Source organism: Phocoena sinus, chromosome X (genome assembly GCF_008692025.1).
Source record: "Phocoena sinus isolate mPhoSin1 chromosome X, mPhoSin1.pri, whole genome shotgun sequence".
Classification (NCBI taxonomy): domain Eukaryota; kingdom Metazoa; phylum Chordata; class Mammalia; order Artiodactyla; family Phocoenidae; genus Phocoena; species Phocoena sinus.
Window position 1 is genome coordinate 88,379,012 of NC_045784.1, and position 20,849 is coordinate 88,399,860.

General features: G+C 44.7%; 1 protein-coding gene across 2 annotated transcripts; it reads left to right on the forward strand.

The window, feature by feature from the left end:
- The first annotated feature begins 3,872 nt into the window (after window positions 1-3,872).
- Window positions 3,873-19,229, forward strand: PLP1 (proteolipid protein 1). Of its 2 annotated transcripts, none has more exons than XM_032619866.1 (7): window positions 3,873-4,035; window positions 12,244-12,430; window positions 13,153-13,414; window positions 14,504-14,672; window positions 15,104-15,177; window positions 15,965-16,030; window positions 17,120-19,229. In XM_032619866.1, the coding sequence occupies exons 1-7, from the start codon at window positions 4,032-4,034 to the stop codon at window positions 17,189-17,191; spliced, it is 834 nt and encodes a 277-aa protein (XP_032475757.1). In that variant the 5' UTR covers window positions 3,873-4,031; the 3' UTR covers window positions 17,192-19,229. The 2 variants fall into 2 exon arrangements, with proteins under 2 accessions (XP_032475757.1, XP_032475758.1); XM_032619867.1 differs by having other exon boundaries at window positions 3,876-4,035; window positions 13,153-13,309.
- The last annotated feature ends 1,620 nt before the right edge of the window (window positions 19,230-20,849 follow it).

Here is a 20,849-nt window from a genome sequence, read left to right on the forward strand (position 1 = left end):
CTCCCCTGGCTGTTCTTGTTCAGGCCACAGGCTCTCTGTGTAAACATTCTTTTGGAGCAGAACAATCTTCCAAGCAATTTCTAAGCAATGAGAATCTGGAGAGGTGCATTCTCTAGAGGTGGCTCTGTCCCTTGCCTGCTGGGTGGCATTGGGAGAGCTGCCTCTGTACCCCATCAGCAAACTAGAACAAATAACATTGGTCCTCAGAAGTTAGGTGAGTATTTGACAGCCAAGGATAGTAGTATTATTTCTGCTGTGCTCAGAGATTGTATCAAACATACGGCCCCTCCGCAGAGACCACTGTGCCAAGACTGGCTGAGTTTTCATTTTGGTGAAGGTGGATTATGTGGACAACTTATTTCTCCACGTTGCTAGTATCTATTTGGTGCTCCCCAGACACTCCTTTCCTGAGCTTATTCATCTGATTATTCTGGCTTCCAGACTACCCTTCACTCTATCCCTAAGCCATGGGCATCTCCTCAACACAAATACACATTCAACTCACCCCCTGCCCCCATTCATCCTTGCACTGCTCTCTGAATCTTCAGGAGAGGAGAAAGAGCACCCTCTACTTCCTCCCACCCCGTGCCAGCTCAAAGTATGTGACATCTCTGGCCCTCAGCCCTCAGTTCTCTTGGCCAGAAAGGCAAGGCCACCAATCGGCATGAAATTGGGTGTGGAAAGTTCTAGCTCAAATGCCTAGGAAATAATGTATTGTCTGCCAGCCAGCCCTCTGTGCCAGGGCTAGAAAAGCTGTAAGAATAAGCCACTTGCCTTCTTAAATTTGATCTGGGAGGACATTATCTTGGGGAGGAGAAGCAAAGCCTCAGCTCCGCAGCCCCAGTGTTAGCAGGTGACCTCAGGTACTGTGCCTTCTATGTTTCCCTTTACAATCTTTTTTAAGGACATGGAGAAGTGGCCTGCCAGATTGGGCACTAGAGCCCTTATTTACTTTCCTGGGAGAAATTCACTGGAATTCCCTGAATTTCAGAGTTCACTCTATATAATGGAGCGAAGAGAACCCACTTGCCCAGTGGCCTTCAAGAATCTGGTAATATGGGATCACACAGCAGAGAGGGGAGGTAATATCCAAACGTTTTGGAGTTATTTGCAAGAAAGCTGCACAACCAAAGCAAGCTATGATCAAGGGGGCCCAGATCCTCTGAGGTACCATCAGAATTACATTAAGCAAACTGTTTACTAGTTTCATACAATCCTGTATTGTTCCCACAGGCACCCAGTGCAGGCAGCAGGCTGCCACCAAGAAGGCTGGCAGTGCCCTCTTGAGGAATCCCTGGGTACTGCCGGGGACCCAGCTGGACTCTGGAGACTATTTGCCAAGGGCAGCCAGCAGAACCATTGGAAGCAGAATCACAGAAATAGGTGGGGTTGGATAGATTTTTTAAAAAGCCCCCTTGGGGACCTAGAAAAAAACCCTACGAGGGCTGTGGGAAAGGCTCAGGAAAAGGGTGGTGAGTGGGTGCTGAGGCAGAGTGTCAGGCCCTACAGAGCCACTGTAACACAGTAGATCCTGGGGAGCTGGGAATCCTAAGGCACCAGGGACAGTGAACATGACACAGTCACCTGGCTGAGCCCCTTTGCCATCCCAGGCATAAGAACAAGGTGCAGACCGGAAGACATGCTCCATCAAGGACTGTGGCGAGAGAAAAAGAAAGAGAGACCGAGCGAAGCAGAGACAGAGATGGAGAAACAGAGACACAGAGAGATTGAGACTTGGGGAGAAGACAAAATGAATAGTATGGCAAGAGAGTTGGAGGAAAGGAGAAGAGAAATGTTGGGGAATATGGTTGAAAAATTGGTAACTGTGAATTTACTGGGAACACATATTTTCCTCCTAGTAGCTTCGCAGTCCCCAGAGCTGCTGCTGGGAATCCAGGGGCAGATTTGTGAGAAGCTCAGCCTGAGAGATTCCCCTGCATATGGAGCTGTCTCATCTATTCGAGCTGTAAAAAAACATCTCTCTCATCCCCTGAATCAGAACCCTCAAAGTTTGCACTCAGTTTCTTCTGCCATCTGAGAAGCTGAGGGCACACATTTGGCCCATTTGACTTCTTGCTTTTGGTCCCCCCTCTCCTCCAGCGCCATTCTCACAACAACCATCCAGAAGTTAATTGTTGGCACAATCCTACAACTCAGTTTCCTCAGTAAGTGGAGTCTGTGGCTGGAGAACAGGGCTGGCGAGGTCAGGGATCCTGGGACCCTCTACCATCAGTCATATGGCCTTAGTCTGGTCTGCTCCAGAAAGCTACTATTATACGGTTCTGCCAAAGGGGCAGTGTTTACAGGGATCCTTTCTCCTTGGGGCTGGTATAAGAGCAGAGGATATAGAGTTCTAGGACTCTGGACAAGCCTCAACTACTGCAGGACTCAGGAACCGAGGGGACCCACAAGAGCATCTGCAGAAGATTCACCCATTTCCTAACAGAAGAGCCCAAGCCAGAAACGTGACCAAGGTCACAACGCAAAGAGAAAACTGTAAGACACAATTTTGCCTCTCTCCCCACCATAGGAAGATTCTAGACTCTGCTCAATATCTCCTTCCTCTCCTCTCTTACCCCAAGGCAAAGCCATGGGGAAAATTAGGGAGGTGGCATCCCTTACTTCCCTGGAGTCTTAATGGTACTCTTCCAGTTATATGCCAACCAGTTTCCTTATAGGCCATCCATGGGAAGATGTGGGCCTCAAGGTCAAGAGAGTCGTGTCTCTCTGAGACTCCTGAAGGGATAGGGAACACGAACAAGGAGCTAGGTAGACTCTGGTTAAGGTTCAGTTCTTCTAGAAAACCTTCCATAGGCTAATCCCACCCAGTCCTGGGCACTCAAATACCTTCACAGTCTTTAGAAATAAATATTATTAGGTTTAGTATCTTTTTCCCTTGTTTTTGCTACTTGGCTATTTTTTCTTAGTGTTTCTCTGAGGAAAGAACCATATTACTTTCCCCTTCCCTCCATCCTCACTGGCACCCATGGCTTCACCTCAACCCAGTCCCTGCCTCTCACCAGCCTGGGTTCAGCTCTCTGATGACACTATTCTCAGGGTGGGATATTAACTACCTAATTCCCAGATTGTGTTCTCGTGTCAAAGTCAATTACCTTCCATGGAAATCACCCACATCCCTAACTCTGACCTTTTCTTAAGCCTATTCTGTGAACCTGCGCAACAGGTCTTGCCCCGTCCCTGGGTCTCTGTTATCCTGTCTATAAAAATGATTACAATTCTAATTTTCTCCAGCTTGGTCAAAATCTGTTCGTGGAATCAACAGCTTGTGTTTTGTCCTCATTCAGTTGAAACTAAGAAGGATTTGGAGGAAATTATTTTAAAAGACAATTTTTCTTTTCTCTTGTGTTTCTGGAGCTGGGATGGCAGGGAAGGAACGCTTATTTTCCAAACGGTGGTGGGGAGAGTAATGGTGGATAGGGTCAAGGGCAGCTAGGAGTGAGGGGTGGGGTTGGGGCAGAGTTGGAAGGACTGGGAGATGGCATCTAGGTTTTAGACCCCGACTGCCTCGCCAGGGCTACTACCTTCCTGGCTTCTGACACTTGTGCTGCCCCATCCCACACCAAATAGATCCAAGGATCAGTTGGAGGCCTGCAGGACCTCTTTTTGTTTCCACCCCCAAACCACATTTCCAGATGTCTCTGCAGCAAAGTGAAATTCCACACAGGCAAGCCTTAGGGGGGGAAAAAAAAGAAAAAAAATGAGACAATTGGCAGTGAAAAGCAGAAAGAAGATGGAGGCCTTAGAGAAGGGTGTATCCCTGAGGAGGTGGGGACAAGGGGAGGAGAAGGGGAGGAGGAGAGGAGGAGGAAAGCGGGCCTGTCCCTTTAAGGGGGTTGGCTGTCAATCAGAAAGCCCTTTTCATTGCAGGAGAAGAGGACAAAGATACTCAGAGAGAAAAAGTAAAGGACCGAAGAAGGAGACTGGAGAGACCAAGATCCTTCCAGCTGAACAAAGTCAGCCGCAAAGCAGACTAGCCAGCAGGCTACAATTGGAATCAGAGTCCCAAAGACATGGGTGAGTTTCAAAAACTTTAGCATGGAAGATTCAAGCCAAAGCACAGGAATTTGCAAGAACTTTGCGGTTCGGGGTATCTAATGGTTGAAATGAGTTGTGTTTTGGCACCTGTTTTCTTTTTAATTCCTTAGCACGCAATTAAATTAACTCCTTTGCTGTACTGAGAATGATGCTTTATTGTCAAAGAACTCCAGCAGCACGTGGAGAGTCCCACAGGTCCTTGGAGAGAGTGCCCGGCGGGCTGGATGTGGTCATGTGTCCTCCTACCCCCTCACTTCCCTCTACCTTCTCTTTTCCCCTGGTTCCCAGGCCCTGGTAATGGCCCAGTCAGCTGACATCCCTGGTTTTGCTGGAGGAAACTAATGTTGGCTGGCCCTCAGCTGTTCAAAATAATTGCTTGCTTGATACAAAATTTGGACCCTGCTGGGCATCAGAAGGAAACTGGGAGAGATGGGCTCAGGCTTGGCCATGGCTGAGGAGGCCAATCTCAGGTTCAGGAAATGAAAGTAAAGTCCTCAATGGCTTTACCATAGGGAACGGATATGGGTAAGGGTGTGTGTGTGTGTGTGTGTGTGTGTGTGTGTGTGTGCATGCACATGTATGGGTGACCATATGTAGCAAATATTAAAGACTTAGCCTTCCTGAGGCCATGGCTCAGACTCTGAATCCTTGCTATGACAAGGAGGTTGATGGGACCTTAGGGCTCTTGCTGACTTGGTTGAGTACTGAGGGCTTCTCTGTAGAGAAGCTATGAGGTCTGAGGTCTGGTCTCTGGTCGTGTCTACTCAGAGCAAGGTGTGCAGAGCACAAGGGTCTTTGTCCACACAGGATGCCACAGAAACATGTAGACATTTCTCACATTTGGCAAAACAAGAGCAGCAGCTTGAATACATCCTAAATGAAATGAGAATCAACTGTCCTGAGTATTCACCATCAAATCTAATACTCAGAAGGCTCCAACAACATCCACGGAGATAGGTTTTCAATTATACTAAGCTGGTGTCAGACTTTAGGTTGTTTCATCCTGAAACACTGAGAGAGCTTTTTGAAGTGTGTATTCAGGCAGGATAATTAAGAGGGCAGAGAACTTGTCTAGAAGTTAACACAACCAGGTTTGAATTCCAGATCTGCCACTTATGAACTTCGTGACATTGGGTAGGTTGCTGTGAATTATCACTTCATCATCTGGAAAATGGGGATAACAATAACTGCTTTGTCTACTTTCAGGGTTATAAAAATCAAATAATAATGATGGGGGAGTCCTTTGAAAATGGGCAAGCTCTAGAACAATTGTAAATAATAATAATACCAATTATTATACAATAATGCATGTACAGGCTGACTCTTCTTTACAAAGGGTTTGGGCTTTCTTTGTATGTACTCTGTGCACTTGGGTAAGAATCATTTGTCCAATTGAGTGTGGCCAGGTGAGAAGTGAATGTTGGAGGAACTCAATTCCTGCCCTAGGTAACATCAAGAACCCTACCTAATATCAAGGCAGCTGATTGGGTAGCTTGTGAATTTAAAAAAGGAGAGGGAGTAAAGAAGGATGCTGAATATTACTTCCTTAGAGGATGAAAGCCCTGAGGAAAAGGCAGGAACAAATAAGGTGACCATAGGGATAGTTTCCTGTTATGGAGGCTGGATGATTTCCTTCAGGGGAGATTACCATAGTGAGGGCACAGTAGAGGTTGTGTATTGGATCCCAGATCCTGGGGGTGGGCCATACTTGGGCCAGGTGCACATGATGGAGTAGCCATTGAGTTCTCAGTTATTCAATGACAAAGTATCTCAAGTATTTTGTAAATAATAGACCATCTCCAGCAAGGTACTGAACTGCTACTACTTCTGACATGGAGTGTTTGCTGTTTAACTATTGTAGACAAATTATATCGTGGAATCTGGGATTGGAAGGAATTTAAGAAGCTGCCTGAGCTTATTCTCAATGCAGGATATTCCCTTCTACAACAGCCAATTAAACATTCCTACAGCTTCTTCTTAATCACCCCCAGGAACAGGGAGCTCACTACCTCAACCATACAGAATCCAGTAGGATTGGAAGTGAAGAGGAACAGGGAATTCAGTAGTGTCCACACAAAAGGTTTATGGGGGAAATGATAATTCATTAAAACTTGTCCTGACTTGGGAGAGGGATGTTCCAAATGAGTCTTTGGGATAACAATGGAACCGGAAAAGAGCCAAAGAGCAGTAGCTGATTATTCTCTGCTTAGTAACACAATGCCATTACTGAACAGCAAAACATCGGCTCCTGCAAAGCCTGATGTCTGAGAACAGTGGCTGTTACCCCAGTAACCAGACTATGATGCTTCCCTCCAAAGGTGGCTGTTTGCCGAGCAGAGTAGTTTTGGCTGGCTCAGAGTAAGTGAATGTAGCCTAGGCAAAAAGTGTGGAGGCAGAGCAGGGGTCCAGTTTTTTACAAAATGCCTGAAGAATATCTGAATCCCATCACGATGGCAAGAATGCTGCAAGAATGCCAGGAGCTAAAAAGAAAGCTGATTCAAACCAGCACATTCCCTTACCTTTCCTAGAGACACTGACCAAAATGATCATGGGTAGCCTTCACCACCCCACTCCTCACTTTGGCCCTGCAGAGCCAGAGGCGCTCTTGGAGAGCCAGGCAGATTGAAAGGTCTGGTCTGCTTCGAGGACCTTTTGCTCTGGCTCTGTGCTAGGAAATCCAACAATTTACTCAATAGCCTGACAACTGGAACTATGCTCTCAAATCTCTCTGAGTAGTAACAAGGCCCAAGAAACCCCTGGGAAATGGGTGGGAGGGGAAATATAGTCTCCAAGCCTATGAAGGCAGAACCCCAGCCAGTGGAATCTTTTTCCCTTGTTACCTTTTTGTGTATTAACTTAAATCCTTGAAAACCATCCCCAGGATTCCTGGTGCTGAAAGAAATCAACAGTAGAAATGCCCTCCTTGCCCACAGAACTTCAGGTCCAGAGAACATCAAGTCAGGGCAGTGACCTGATCAGGAAGGGTCACAGCAGCCATGGGAAGTGAACAGAGTAGCTTTCCCTTCCTTTCCCACTGTCAGGGCCTGCCCAGTGTCAAACTCACAGCAAAAGCTCAGCAAGTACTGATTGATTAATTCCTCCTTGGTTATTTTAAAATGGTCCTAAAGGTGATCGTTCAGTTCTGCACTGGCCTCTCAGCCTTCTGCCAGACAGGGCTCTGGAAAGGAGTCAGGGACATCCTGAGGAAGAGAACAAGGTTCCCTAGATCAGCTTCACACTGCAACCAAGGGGAGAGGAGGAAATGGTGGGAGACTAACCTAAGGAATAAGGTATGAAAACTGTTGTCTCTCAGCTTAGTGCCAGGTGCTTCTCTTTAACCTTTCCAGAAGTGGGCAAGGCGAAGACAATGTGTCAGAGATAGAGTTTAACAATCCAGCCTCTATCCCAGTCTCCCAATGTTTGGGTATAAATTGGCATACATGTGTGCACATGTGTATCCATGCATGCATGCCTGTATGTGTGTGTTTGGGGAGGAGTAGGGAGCATAGGACACAAGGTGGTCCAGATGCTGTTGCCATGGCAATAATAATACCTGTTCAAAGAGGAGCCTGAGATTCCTTTTATGTTTAACTCTGCATGACTTGACTATCTAGCAAGCTTGGATTCCCATGCCTCAGGGGCTACAGAGCCCCTTTCCAGCGCTTGAATGTGGTATAAGTGCTGATTTCGTGTAGGAAAGACAAGATTATAGGCAGGGCTTTGTCTGGTCAGGATAAGGCCAGAAGCAAAAGTCTTTGTCTCTGGCACCTCCTGTTGATTGTTCTTTTACTCCTAGAACCCACCCACTCATCCCCATCCATCCCCAGTACCAGTCACGGCTGCTCTAGCATCTTGGTCCTGTCAACTGTGATAGGTCCTGATCAAGGGAGCCTCTGTTCATGGGGTGAGGTTAAGGGGTGGGTTCTGGGAGGAGGGTAAGACTTTAGCTCAGATTAGAGACTTAGGGAGATGGGGCCAGTTTTTCACTCAATGAGCCTGCCTGTTGTTTAGCTCTATTGTATAGGGTTCTTCTATCTCTCCCTTTGTCAGCTGGATTCAAGGGACAGGCTGGGAATTGTGCAAGGCACAATTGGTCTCTTTCTACCATCCCTTTCCATGAAAGCCCTTCCTTTCCTCCCTTTGATGGGTTCCCAGATTCACACTAAATTTCCATCATGGAGCTTGTCCTTGAGGCGTGCCCAGGGCATGGGAAAGGAGGGAGGGCTTGGGAGCTTTTGGCTCCTGCTTAAAGAGACAGCATCAGGATCAATCCAGTCCCTTGGATAGACGAATCTGGATGAGTCACAGCAGTCCCGTTGATCCTTTTCAGACTCCTGTGAAGAGCATTAATGAGAAGGGCTTGAAGTTCTATCACAGATTGATTAGACTAGTTTGGGGAGTTCGCAGATATATCTAACCAACACTGAATATCTCCCCTTTGCTTACATTTTGCCCACAGGACTTGGTTATACACATTTTAACACTAGATTATAGGCAGCTTTGGTTTCTGATTCACAGACATGTTTGTTTTCCCCAATAAGACTGAAAGGTCTTTGAAGAAAGGGACTGGGCCTTATAATTCCCTTTTGTTTCCCATAGTGTCTAGCTTACTGCTAATATGCTTAATAATTGTACTGAATCCAATGAACAGAAATGAAAGGAAAACACCGGGGAAGGTTATTATTTTTCTTTATCACCTCTCAACAAAGTCAGGTGGTTTAATCCGATTCTGTTGCATTGGGTAATATTATTGCTATATAGTTCTTTTATGCCAGCTCCACCATGTTGCAGTCTATACTTAGCCTGGAAATGTGAGAATGTCCTTGCAAGAGCCAAGGAACTTCTTCAGAATCCCTCGCAGCCTTCCTGAATCAAACTGATATCTTTTCAACCGTGAAGTCTTCTGAAATGGAGACCCTCTGGCTTTAGGTTCACACATTCCCAAATCAAAGGGAACCCAATGGACCTTTCTCAGAATGTTCTGATTGTCAACTACTTTGATGACACAATTTCTTGCATGTTCTAAGTTTTTCCCAGTTGGAATCCAAAATTTGAGTTTTTGCTTGGACTGACTGACTGAGATCCCTCACTTCTGCTGAACTTAAATGCCCCCAGAACAAACATTTCATTTCAATGTGAAAAGGTGGACACCTGATGCTTATGCTGATATTGTTGAACTGTTTACAGCTGAAGAGTGATAGATTTATCCAGGGCCATTTATTTCCAACTCCGTGTTAGAGACTCATTAAAGCCTATGTCCTTTTGTACCTTGCTTCGAGTGGCAGTGGAGTGGAAAAGGGGGTGCTAAGTTATTTGAGCGCTAAGAAAATGGAGGAAAAGTGGATGTAAGAAGAAAGAATATCAGTTGATGGTTCAGAGTTGCTCCCATGGCTTAGCCCTTTATCACCCAGTAAGAACACTATATGTGATACTCTCTGGTTATTTGGATGATGCTTGAGGGATCAGATAGACTAAAGTGGCTTTTTTCCTCATCTTTACAACCCTGGAGGGGGCATCAGCTAAAACTTAGAGAGGAATTCTCTGTTTGGTTAGCAAGAGTTCAAGTTTCTCCATCCCTGCTCACACCTGCACCACCATTTTAGCCCTTTCCAGGGTGAGAAAGCTGGGGTGAGTGAGTGGGCACAAGACGGTCACTTGCTACGGACGATGACTCTCCTTACTCTGGGCTAAACAAACAGTTCTTCCATTGTTCCCTGGGTCTGATCCCCTCCCCACCCCCAGGCCTGCAGGCCCCTGCAGAATACCAATGAGGCTCCTGAGATCTCAGGGAAAAACAAGGCTTCTTTGTCCAGGGGAGCTATGGAGGGCTCTGTCCAAGCCTTGACCCTGTGCTGGGGAAAGAGGGAACAGTGGGGTCACTGACCTTCCCTTCCCCCACCCCTGGGCTTCAGAGACCTTCTTTACTAGAAGATTCTAAGAGTTTGGGGGTGGAGAAGAGTTGGATAGGCCGAGAAGGAAAATGTCAGCACTGTTTATTTCCAAGCTCCTTTTCTTGACTTACAGGATGCATCTAGTATCTTAACCTGTTGAGGAAGAGGAAGATCAGTTTCTGAATGTTTCCTGAGGACAATGAGCAATTTAAACTGCTATGGTTTTCTCTCTGGTATATACATGTGTTTACGTGAACATTTGCATTCATGCATGTGCCCCCGCCCTGGCACGTGTGTGTGCACGCGTACACCCCCTGTGGGCCAGCTCTAATGAAGCACTGCTTCCCACAGAGGCCAAATTTTTTGACAGCAGTGCTTCAGTTCTTAGAAAAGGGAGGAAATTCAGTTCTGCTGCAAATGTTAGCTACTTATTTTGCTTGGCTTGGGCTTCTGAGTCTTGTCTCTGGTGTGACATACAAGAATCTTTGAGGAAGTGGTTCTTTGAGTACCAAGGAAGGGCTGTCATTTTAGGGGACAGTGGGTAAGAGGACTCACTCATTCTGTGACTCTGAGAACAGAGATAAGTAAATGTCTCTGCCTCAACTTTCTCATGATAGAGATAACTTGGTCCTTCAAAATCTGTTCACATGGATGCAGTTCAGCCAGGCAAATCACCAGATGGTCAAGCACTCAGGTCTAAAAAGAAACTGTACTATTATTAAGAGGTTCAGGCAAAGGACTCCCCCAGTCCCTGGTACCCTGGAATAGACAAGCGAGCTTTGGATAAAATCCAAACCTAAAAATTAATACAATTTATTTGATTTGTGTAAGGAGTTCCAACATGCTTTTCCAAAATAGCAGCTTCTCAGCACATTTGCTGATTATTTGTGTGTACGTGTGTGTGTGTATGTATACACATGCATATTTTATATATGTGTATACTACATATATACACAAAAATACAAAAATAATTCATATGCCATATCTATATGATATGTGGATAGATAAAATCAGTGTATATATAACATTTTTCTGAAGAGTTTAACACTTTCATTTCTTCCACCTTTTGGGGATCTGGCCGAGAGGCCAGAGGGAGCCATCCTTTTCCCATCTAGTCAGTCATCTATTGGATATTTTTTAAGTTTCACTCCATGTGACATCTTAGAGCTCAGGGCTAATACTTAGGGGCACCGCTGCTCTCAGAGCCTGTGACTTGCGTGCCTTTCCTGCTTCTCAGCCACACTGGCTTGGGGCCTGAGGTACAAGGTCTGGGGAATCTCAGGGACTCTTAGCACTTTAAGACACCTGTGTTCCCAGGCCCTGGTGTGTTTTGCCATTCCAGAAAGACGTTTCATGCTTTGTTGACTTTGTATAAAGTCTCTTTGTAGCTGTTTTGACAGAACTCCAGGGTAGGACTGAGGGTGGGGACATTGGCCAAACTGTAGTATTGGGGGACAAATCAGCCATGCAAAGTGTTCAAAAATCATTCAGCCTGCATTGTTTATTACTGAGAATAATAGTAATCCTCCCATTACCATTTCCCATCCTCTGCCAGTTCCCTCCTTTCCTTTGGACTGCTCTCCACACATCCAGACTAAGAAGAATCAAGCATTCCATGCAGCAAATACACACAACGTTCAGGAATACCCAGGAACATGGAATTTCCAAAGTTTCTTCACCTGGAATGCTGTTTAAGGCTCAAATGTTGTCTGAAAACATCAATATCTCTGGCCTACACTCACCCCTTCCTGGAATTCTAAGGGCATTTACTCTTTATAACCATTTACTTGGCTGCCTGGAATTGTTAGTTGAAAATATTAGGTCTACCTAGCTCATTCTCCTCAGTAGACAAACAAGTCCCCTGTGGCAGAGTCTATGTCTTTACGCCTTCACACTCCACATAATACCTAGCACAATGCTGGGTACATAGTAAGTACTCCATAAGAGTTGATAAATAATGAAAACAAATCAGAATGAGAAGAAAGGAGGGAATGATTGCATCATCTCTCTAGCCGGCTACCTGAATACTGACTGTTCAAAAACCCACTTACATTCTGGGAATTAAAGGTAAGGATTTATCTTCAAGAATGGAACAAAGTATAGTTTGGGGGGGTCAATCTCACATTCTAAAAGTCTAAGGTTCTAGACTCTCCTGCTTTTGGCCTCTGGGGTGACACCCCTCCCACCCCCTACCATCCGTGCATGTGAGCACAGGGCGTGGCTGGGCTGGTGGAGAGTGATGAGTGATGAGCTATGTATTGCCCATTCCTGACTGTTTACCCTCTTTTGTCCTCAGGCTTGTTAGAGTGCTGTGCGAGATGTCTCGTAGGGGCCCCCTTTGCTTCCCTGGTGGCCACTGGATTGTGTTTCTTTGGGGTGGCACTGTTCTGTGGCTGTGGACATGAAGCACTCACTGGCACAGAAAAGCTAATTGAGACCTATTTCTCCAAAAACTACCAGGACTATGAATATCTCATCAATGTGTAAGTACCTACTGTCCCCCACGAACCCTGTCTATCCTTGAGATACAGAACTCTTCAGTACCTTAGTGACTAGTAGGGGATTGGTGTGGGGACAGACAGGATTCCTGGATCTTCCTTCTGTGTGCAGGTTCTACCTGTGCCACATTTGAAGCCCTAAATGAAGGGAGAGTGCCACATTCAGAGGGGGAGTTCTGCCTGCCTGCCAGCCCACTCCTAACCACAGCCACCCCACCCTTGCTTTGTTCCACATGTTTTAATTTCTGCTAAGTAGGGTTAACACGGACAGAGTTGGAGCCTCTGAAGTGGTCCATATAAAGAACTCGGGGGAGGCACAATGACTAGACAGGGTGGGGCTGCTCAGGCACAGTACTAAGCCTCTCCTGTTCCTAGGGCAAGTTAGACTCCTCTTCTTTCATTCCTCTTCCTTCTTGCCTAGCTCCTCTCTACTCTCTCCTCTGAGGGAGCATCTCTGAAGGGTCAGGTCAAGGAGAGTAGTGCCCCGGTTCTTCAGGTTACAGGGTAAACCAGGTGTTGGGGAGGAGCATCTTCTTTTACTTCGATGAAGATAAGGTAGAAGCAGAGAGGAAGAACCTAGTGATCCCTCTAAAGAATCCCTAGCCTTGTTTAGGTGCCCACTCAAGGGTCCAACTAACTTATGCAGCAAGGGAACTGGGTCCTCAATTCATTAGATTTTCTGGCTTTTTGTCTGTCTGTTAATGTAGGATCCATGCTTTCCAGTATGTCATCTATGGAACTGCCTCTTTCTTCTTCCTTTATGGGGCCCTCCTGCTGGCTGAGGGCTTCTACACCACCGGCGCAGTCAGGCAGATCTTTGGCGACTACAAGACCACCATCTGCGGCAAGGGCCTGAGTGCAACGGTAACAGGGGGCCAGAAGGGGAGGGGTTCCAGAGGCCAACATCAAGCTCATTCTTTGGAGCGGGTGTGTCATTGTTTGGGAAAATGGCTAGGACATCCCGACAAGGTGATCATCCTCAGGATTTTGTGGCAATAACAGGGGGTGGGGGACAACTGGGCGTGAGTCTGTGGCCTCACCCCCACCCAAGGCTGGGTCCTCTTTAGGGGCCTGGCTTTTGAGTGAGGACGTGATGGCTGCAGCCAAATGAGAAGGTCAGGAAGAACGTGGTGCCCAGCTGGCTTAGCCTCACTTTTTAAAAGTTCCCTAGAAAATTTCATCTCAAAAGGAAAAGCATGAGTTTCGTGGGATGCTTTGTTCAATCAGACCATTTCTAAGCCATCTGTTGGTACCCCTTTACTCCCCTCCTAGCTGGGACCACAACAAGAGTAGATCTGACTGCCCAAGAGTTTAAAATGCTACTCGTGGGATTGAGATGTAGGTAGATCAGATCAGGTACCTGATCTGAGAGGGAGGGTGGATCATAGAGATTAAGTAATTGACTCCAAGATGGAATCCATAATATTCTGGGATCCTACATTGTTGGAGGCCCCAGAGGGAGCTAGTGTAGATCTGCATATTTAATACTTTATCTTTGTTAGAGGGCTATCCATGCTTCCAGTGAGGTATACATTGGTTTCCAGCCTCTAGAGTTAAAAGATCCTTTGGGGCATGAACATCTGTGGGTTGTGGTGATGTCTTTTGTGACTAGCAGTTGGCTTAGAAAGGTTTTGGGATCCGAAATTTAAATCTCTTATTGGCTTTGTTCAATAACTAGGGATCCAAAGTCCTTTGACAAAGAACATTTTCTAAGCTCAGCCTAAGGCATTTAAATGGCACGACTTTCTTTCAAGATCTCTTTTGATTTCTTCACACCTTATCTGCCCAAACAATCTCCTGAAGCCTCTCTAACCCAGGGGTCCTCCTCACTCCAACCCCCACCCATTCCCCCCACCCTCTGTCATATTTGGGGCCAGTTCTCTAGTAGATACTGCCAATGACATTTGGTAGAGGTGCCCTGCTTACTAATTTCATTTGGTGGAAATCCCTGGAACCTGGTTTCATGTCTGGTACATGCCATTCCAGGATCGCCTTGTTTATATTTCAATGTCTGCAGGCTGATGTTGATTTCTAACCACCCCATGTCAATTGTTTTAGTTTGTGGGCATCACCTATGCCCTGACCATTGTGTGGCTCCTGGTGTTTGCCTGCTCTGCTGTGCCTGTGTACATTTACTTCAACACTTGGACCACTTGCCAGTCTATTGCCACCCCCAGCAAGACCTCTGCCAGTATAGGCAGTCTCTGTGCTGATGCCAGAATGTATGGTGAGTTAAGGTGGCTTGGCTCCCCTACCCCCTATCGAAGCACTATATATTTGGTTCTTAGAGTAAGGAAGGTGGTAATTATGGGGAAAAATAAAAATATGGATGCTTGGATCTAGTTTGTTAATCCTTCTCATTGAAACTGGAGAGGTTTCTTCCCTGAGAAGGGAACTTCTTGGAGGTGGTGGGAGTTTTCTTGGCTCTTTGCACTGCTCTACCCCAGTTGACTGCTGTCCCCAACCCAGAAGCAGCACATTTCAATAACAAACAAAAAAATTTGCAACTGTTTTTTTGGGTAAATCTTTAGAAAAGAAGATCCTGATTGTCAGTAGGACCCAACTTTTCAGCCAGGATGATTAAAGATGGAAGAAGTGCTCCATATAGCCCCATAACTCTGTGAAGCTTACCTTGGTTGATATTTGTGTCTTACGTAGGTGTTCTCCCATGGAATGCCTTCCCTGGCAAGGTGTGTGGCTCCAACCTTCTGTCCATCTGCAAAACAGCTGAGGTGAGTGGGGCATTCGGTTATTTTACAGTGGAATGGCTAGTAACATAAAATTTCTACCCAACTTTGATTTTAAGGACCACAATTTCTTTTTGCTGGATTTTGAGTTAGCAAATTGCCTTCTATAAAATATTGCCTGAGCCAATGAGCATACATGGTAAAATATCTATTTTCCTTAAAGCTGCAGAGAAAGCCTTCCATTCTAAGACTTCCTCCCTTAAAAGAGAAATTTTTAGCTCTAGGTAAAGGTAGAGCTTAATGGCAAAATCCCTCAAGTGAAAATTTTCATTCTTTTACTTAAAAACCTTACCAAGAAAATGGGTTGTGCCCAGACATACGTAGGTTTTATAAAACACATTTAGTTTGGAACTTCTCAATCTCATTTAAAAAGAAAGTACATTTGAAAAAGGAAACACTGTATTGAGAATGGATATTATACACAAAGGAGGCAGGGGAATAAAAGTAAATCCTGAGGAACAAGGCAGTAAACTATTTCTTTGAAAGCAAAATGTTTTGGGATCCTGGGCACAACCCAGGGGAATCAGTTGATTATTTGGGAAGACCATACTATTTTATGAGTATTCTGTGTTCTGGGTGCTATGGGGTCAGGTGCTATGGTGTACATTGAAGAATGGGAGGCCTACACTCACGGATGTAACAACTTAGTTAGAGATGCCAAATTAACACACAGAAAGATATCAACACGTTCAGAAAGTTGCACTCATGATCCGCAGCAGAGTCTATTTCAGCTGTTGCAAGACCCAGTTCTCCCTTTTGCATTTTCTTACAGTTCCAAATGACCTTCCACCTGTTTATTGCTGCATTTGTGGGGGCCGCAGCAACACTGGTTTCCCTGGTGAGTTGTCTTTTAATGATCTTGGAAAATAAGTGGTCCTGGGATAGCTTGGGTACAGCTATGCTGAAAGGTAAAAAGAGGTAGATTCCTTCTAACCTTGAAGTGCTGGAGAAAAGCTGCTGGGCAGAGACAGCAGAGTGTAGAGACTGTGGCCTTCTACTTTGGGTTGGCAAGGCAGAAAATTTTCGGAAATGAGATAAGAACAAGCAAAGTGGTGTGAGGAAGAGGAAAGAGATTCGTGGTCAAGAATAATAAGAGCATTTACAGAGCATGTAACATTGCCAGGTGCGTTGCAGTCAGAAATTATAGTTAATTCTCAACACATTCCGGTCAGATCGGTGACAAGAACACTGAGACCTTACTAAACATGATTCTTGGTAGCCTGGAATTCTATATACTGTAAATAGGAATCATCTTGGATGCTCTCCAAGGGATTTAGTTACTCTCTTGAAAATACTGGAAGGACCTCTTAACATTATTAGAATTGTTATTATGGATGGTGTTTCGGCTCAGTGTCAATGTAGTGCATTCATTGTTCAGATTAAGAACCCGGGGTACTGAAGGGTGAAGCAATTTATCTCCGGTCATTGAATAAGTGGTGATCAACCAAGGATCAGCTTGCAGCACTCCTGGCCCCCACCGCTGAGGCTTTTCTACGGAGTCGAGTTGTTCCTCATCTTGTGAAATAAATAGATGCATTAAGCAGGGGAAGGCTGTGATGCATGGTGTGGCTATGCGTCTACAGCAAGCACCCTATGAATCCAGGTCGCTCAGACACGTAAGATATGATGGCAGAGCCCAGTTAGTGTTCACTTTCCTGAGGAAAAGTCAGTGCTGGGCTGAGCAGAGGTGTGGGAAAATTCCTTGTCGAGTTGATTCTCTGGGCCTGGGCCATTGGAAGGAAATGTCTCAGAGAGGACTTCTAGTGAAGTTTACAGGGCAAAAGCCTGGATGTGCTGCTTTTTGCAGAACAGGAGTTTTTTTCTTTATTTAACTATGATTTTATTTCTACCCTTCCTCGTTCCCAAAAGGAGTGGAGGAGGGAGCCTTTTCTACTCTCACTCATATTCTCTCTTCTCTTACCTACAGCTCACCTTCATGATTGCTGCCACTTACAACTTTGCCGTCCTGAAACTCATGGGCCGAGGCACCAAGTTCTGATATCCTGTAGAAATTTTCCTTTCTCTAATAGCGAGGCTCTAACCACACAGCCTACAATGCTGCGTCTCCCATGTTAACTCTTTGCCTTTGCCACTGACTGGCCCTCTTCTTACTTGACGAGTGTAACAAGAAAGGAGAGTCTCGTGGTGATTAATGTCTCTCCGTGGACTCTCCCCTCTTACGTACCTCTTTTAGTCATTTTGCTTCATAGCTGGTTCCTGCTAGAAATGGGAAATGCTTAAGATGGTGACTCCCCAACTGCAAGTCACAAAGAAATGGAGGCTCAATTCAATTTTCAAGCATCTCCTGAGGACCAGGAAGTGTTTTCTTCTCAAAGGGCACTTCCACTGATGGAAACAAAGTGGAAAGAAAGATGCTCAGGTAGAGAAAAGGGATGTACCTGGCCCCCTTGCTATTTTGGGGGCCAAATATATCCTCGTTGGTGTACAAAACCGAGAACTCATTCCTGTCTCCCTATTACCATTGAAGATAGAAGAAAAAAAGAATGCCAGCAAAACAATAAGAGCATTTGCCCAAATCTACCTATTGCAGCTGGGAGAAGGGGGTCAAAGCAAGGATCTTTCACCCATAGAAAGAGAGCACTGACCCCGATGGCAATGGACTATTTAAGCCCTAACTCAGCCAACCTTACTTACAGCATAAGGGAGCGTAGTGTCTGTGGAGACAAAGGGGGCACCTGGCCTTATACCTCGTTAGAGAAGAGAAACAAGGTGTTGTCAGCATTTTCTCACTCCCTTCTCCTTGATAACAGCTACCATGACAACCCTGTGGTTTCCAAGGAGCTGAGGATAGAGAGAAACTAGCTCATACGAAAAAAGACTGGCCTAAGGAGCAGCAGTTGCTAGAGGCTAACGGTGTAAACTGAGCCAGCCCTCTGGTAGACACAGGATAGATAACTCTTTGGATAGCATGTCTTCTTTCTGTTAATTAGTTGTGTACTTCGGCCTCTGTCATATCTTCACAATGGTGCTCTTTTCATGGGGTATTATCCATTCAGTCATAGCAGGTGATTTGAAGATCTTGATTTGTTTCAGAATGATGCACATTTCACATTTTTCAGTTTGTCTATCGCTTGTTCGGGGTTGTACCAGAAAGGTCTGGAGAATGATTCTTTGGTTATGATTCTTTAACAAATGAAAATTGGACATTAAAAAACGCAAATGATGTGTAAAATTGGCTAGTTATTGCATCTCTTGGGATTTTAGACCAATTATTCCGTCCTTTGCAGAAACAGATCTGGTGAATTTGAACCTCAATTTGAATAACCTATTTGATCATTCTTTCTAGCTAGCGGGAGATGATTTGATTTAGCAATGTTACCTTGGTGTATTAAAGAGTTAGGTTTAACATACAGGTTATTCTCTCCTGGTGCAGATCATATAACTGAATGCACCAGCCATCAGCTATTCAGTTGGTAAGCTTCCATGGAAAAGGAAAAGTGGAAAGAGTTTGAAATTCGAATAGCTCCCAGGTTTCAGTCTTCCCTTTCTGTGTTTGGGTTTTAACTTTGGGTTAAAATATAAAAAGTTGATTTGTCTTTATTAAGGGAAAGATTTTATGGGTATGGCTGTATGTGGCTCTGTTGCTGTAAAGAGTCGTTTTGTTTTCTCCCCCAAAGTGGTTTCAACAACGTTTAAGGAGATGTAAGGTTTACAAAAAGACACTTGATATTTGCTTTCAGAACAGTATACAAGACAAGCTTCCAGACTGCATAGAGGGAGCAGATGGAAAAGGTTCTGTAAGAAACCAATCAAGATCAAGGAAAGTGGAGTAATCCATACCTTGTGTTTTGTTTTGATTTAATAACAAAACAAATAACCAACCCTTCCCTGAAAACCTCCCATGCATACATACACACATATACACACATGAAGAGAGTTAATCAACTGAAAGTGTTTCCTTCATTTCTGATATAGAATTCCATTTTTAACACACATAAAGGATAAACTTTTAGAAACTTATCTTACAAAATGTATTTTATAAAATTAAAGAAAATAAAATTAAGAATGTTCTCAAACGCTGTGGCTTTTGATTGAATTGTTCTATTTAACCCTACAATAGCAACTCAAAATAATTGTACTTTTATTGTGCTTTGTTTAAGGAGCTTATTTATTTTTCAGGTCATACAAGTCATTCCCACAACAATTTTCTGAAATAAAGAGTAGATAAATCACTTCTATTTTTATAGCTGGAGGCACTAAGAAATAGAGGCAAATAAAGTACCCAAAGGAATCCAATAATCCAATAAATACGTATCTGAGCTTGGACTAGAACTCAACTCAGGTCTTGCTACCAACTCATTGCATTTTAAGGTTTCTTTTCTCTTAGAAGTTGGGTTTCAAAGTATTGTTCTACTAATTCAGAGTCAAGTATGGTTTCTTCTTTAATATGACAATGGTGCCCCAGCCCTGGTGTGTATAGGATTCAGTTATTGTTAACTTTTCTTGGAATTGTTGGTATATTCCAAAAATAACACTTAGTGCTTCATACATGAATAATGCTTAGTTTTATCTGGAAAGTACTGGTTGAAAGGTTTAATGTAGGGGCAGAGCAGATATGGTAAGGGCAATGTGAATTTAAACAGTCTGTGGCAGGGCAGTGTTAAGATAAATTAGTGACACCTGCTACTCTAATGGCCAGCCCAGTAGCCCACTTGGGACACAGCATTAAATCCCTGTCACAATCCTAGGCTAGAATTTGACACTGTCAGACAGTAGGCACTCTAATGACCAGCCTAAAGAAAGCTGACTTAAAGTTAGCTGTCGATTCATTGTCCCGTAGTTGCAGATGGCAAGGAGCATGATCAGAGAGAAAGGAGAGTTTAGCTTGGGGGCAACAAGTCAGTCATCAGTTAAGGAGCTCCGTTCAAAGGTAGCTTCAATTTAATCTCCTGGTTTCTGCTTCACTGCAATTCATATTCTGCAAGCAAGGCTGGTTGGATGACTTTAAGACAAAGAGAATAAAAATATGACAAGGACTTATTTTTAGACACTGGCAAACAAGGACACAGCACTATATTTTGGAGAATTGATTCAGGGTGCTATAGAGTGATGTATTTTTGCCTCAGAGGAGTGGAAAACCAGTTCCCAAGAAAGCTGTGTTCTCCATCTGCCCTTATTTGGCTCTGCCCTCTGGGACCGATCTATAGATGGAGTTTCCAGGCTCTCAGAAGCTGAGAGTGTCTCCAGTCTGTCAATTGAGCCCTTTGTTCTTAGCTCTGCCACACACCATAAACCTCTTTTCTCTGAACTGAAAGAGTTCTCTTTGTGCTTAGATCAGCCAAAGATCAAGATGCAGCAGTATAAACAAGAAACATTTTCTTACAGCATCAGTTGTACTGCTTTTCCTATCTTCAGGGTCAGTACTGAGTGCAGTTATGCAGGGTGTGGAAGCTGCGGCTTTGGCCAGAGCAACATTCATTCATTCACTAATTCAGTCTACAAATATTTATTGGGCACTTACTAAGCTTTGTGCTAAACCCTGGGAGTTTCAAGTTTGGGGGTGATGTGGGTAGAAAGGGGATAAAGATATGATCTCAAGGGTCTCACTCAGCCTCAGCCATAGCGGAGAAGAGTTCCAGGGCGGAGCAGAGTGGAGGCAGGGAGCATGCGAGAAGCAGTCTGACCGGCTGACTGCA

Bases quoted from the DNA above. Each gene is read 5' to 3' on its own strand.
- PLP1 (XM_032619866.1), top strand. The intron at 13,415-14,503 runs GTGATCATCCTC...CAATTGTTTTAG, and splicing joins GGCTAGGACATCCCGACAAG to TTTGTGGGCATCACCTATGC. The intron at 16,031-17,119 runs GTGAGTTGTCTT...TCTTACCTACAG, and splicing joins CAGCAACACTGGTTTCCCTG to CTCACCTTCATGATTGCTGC.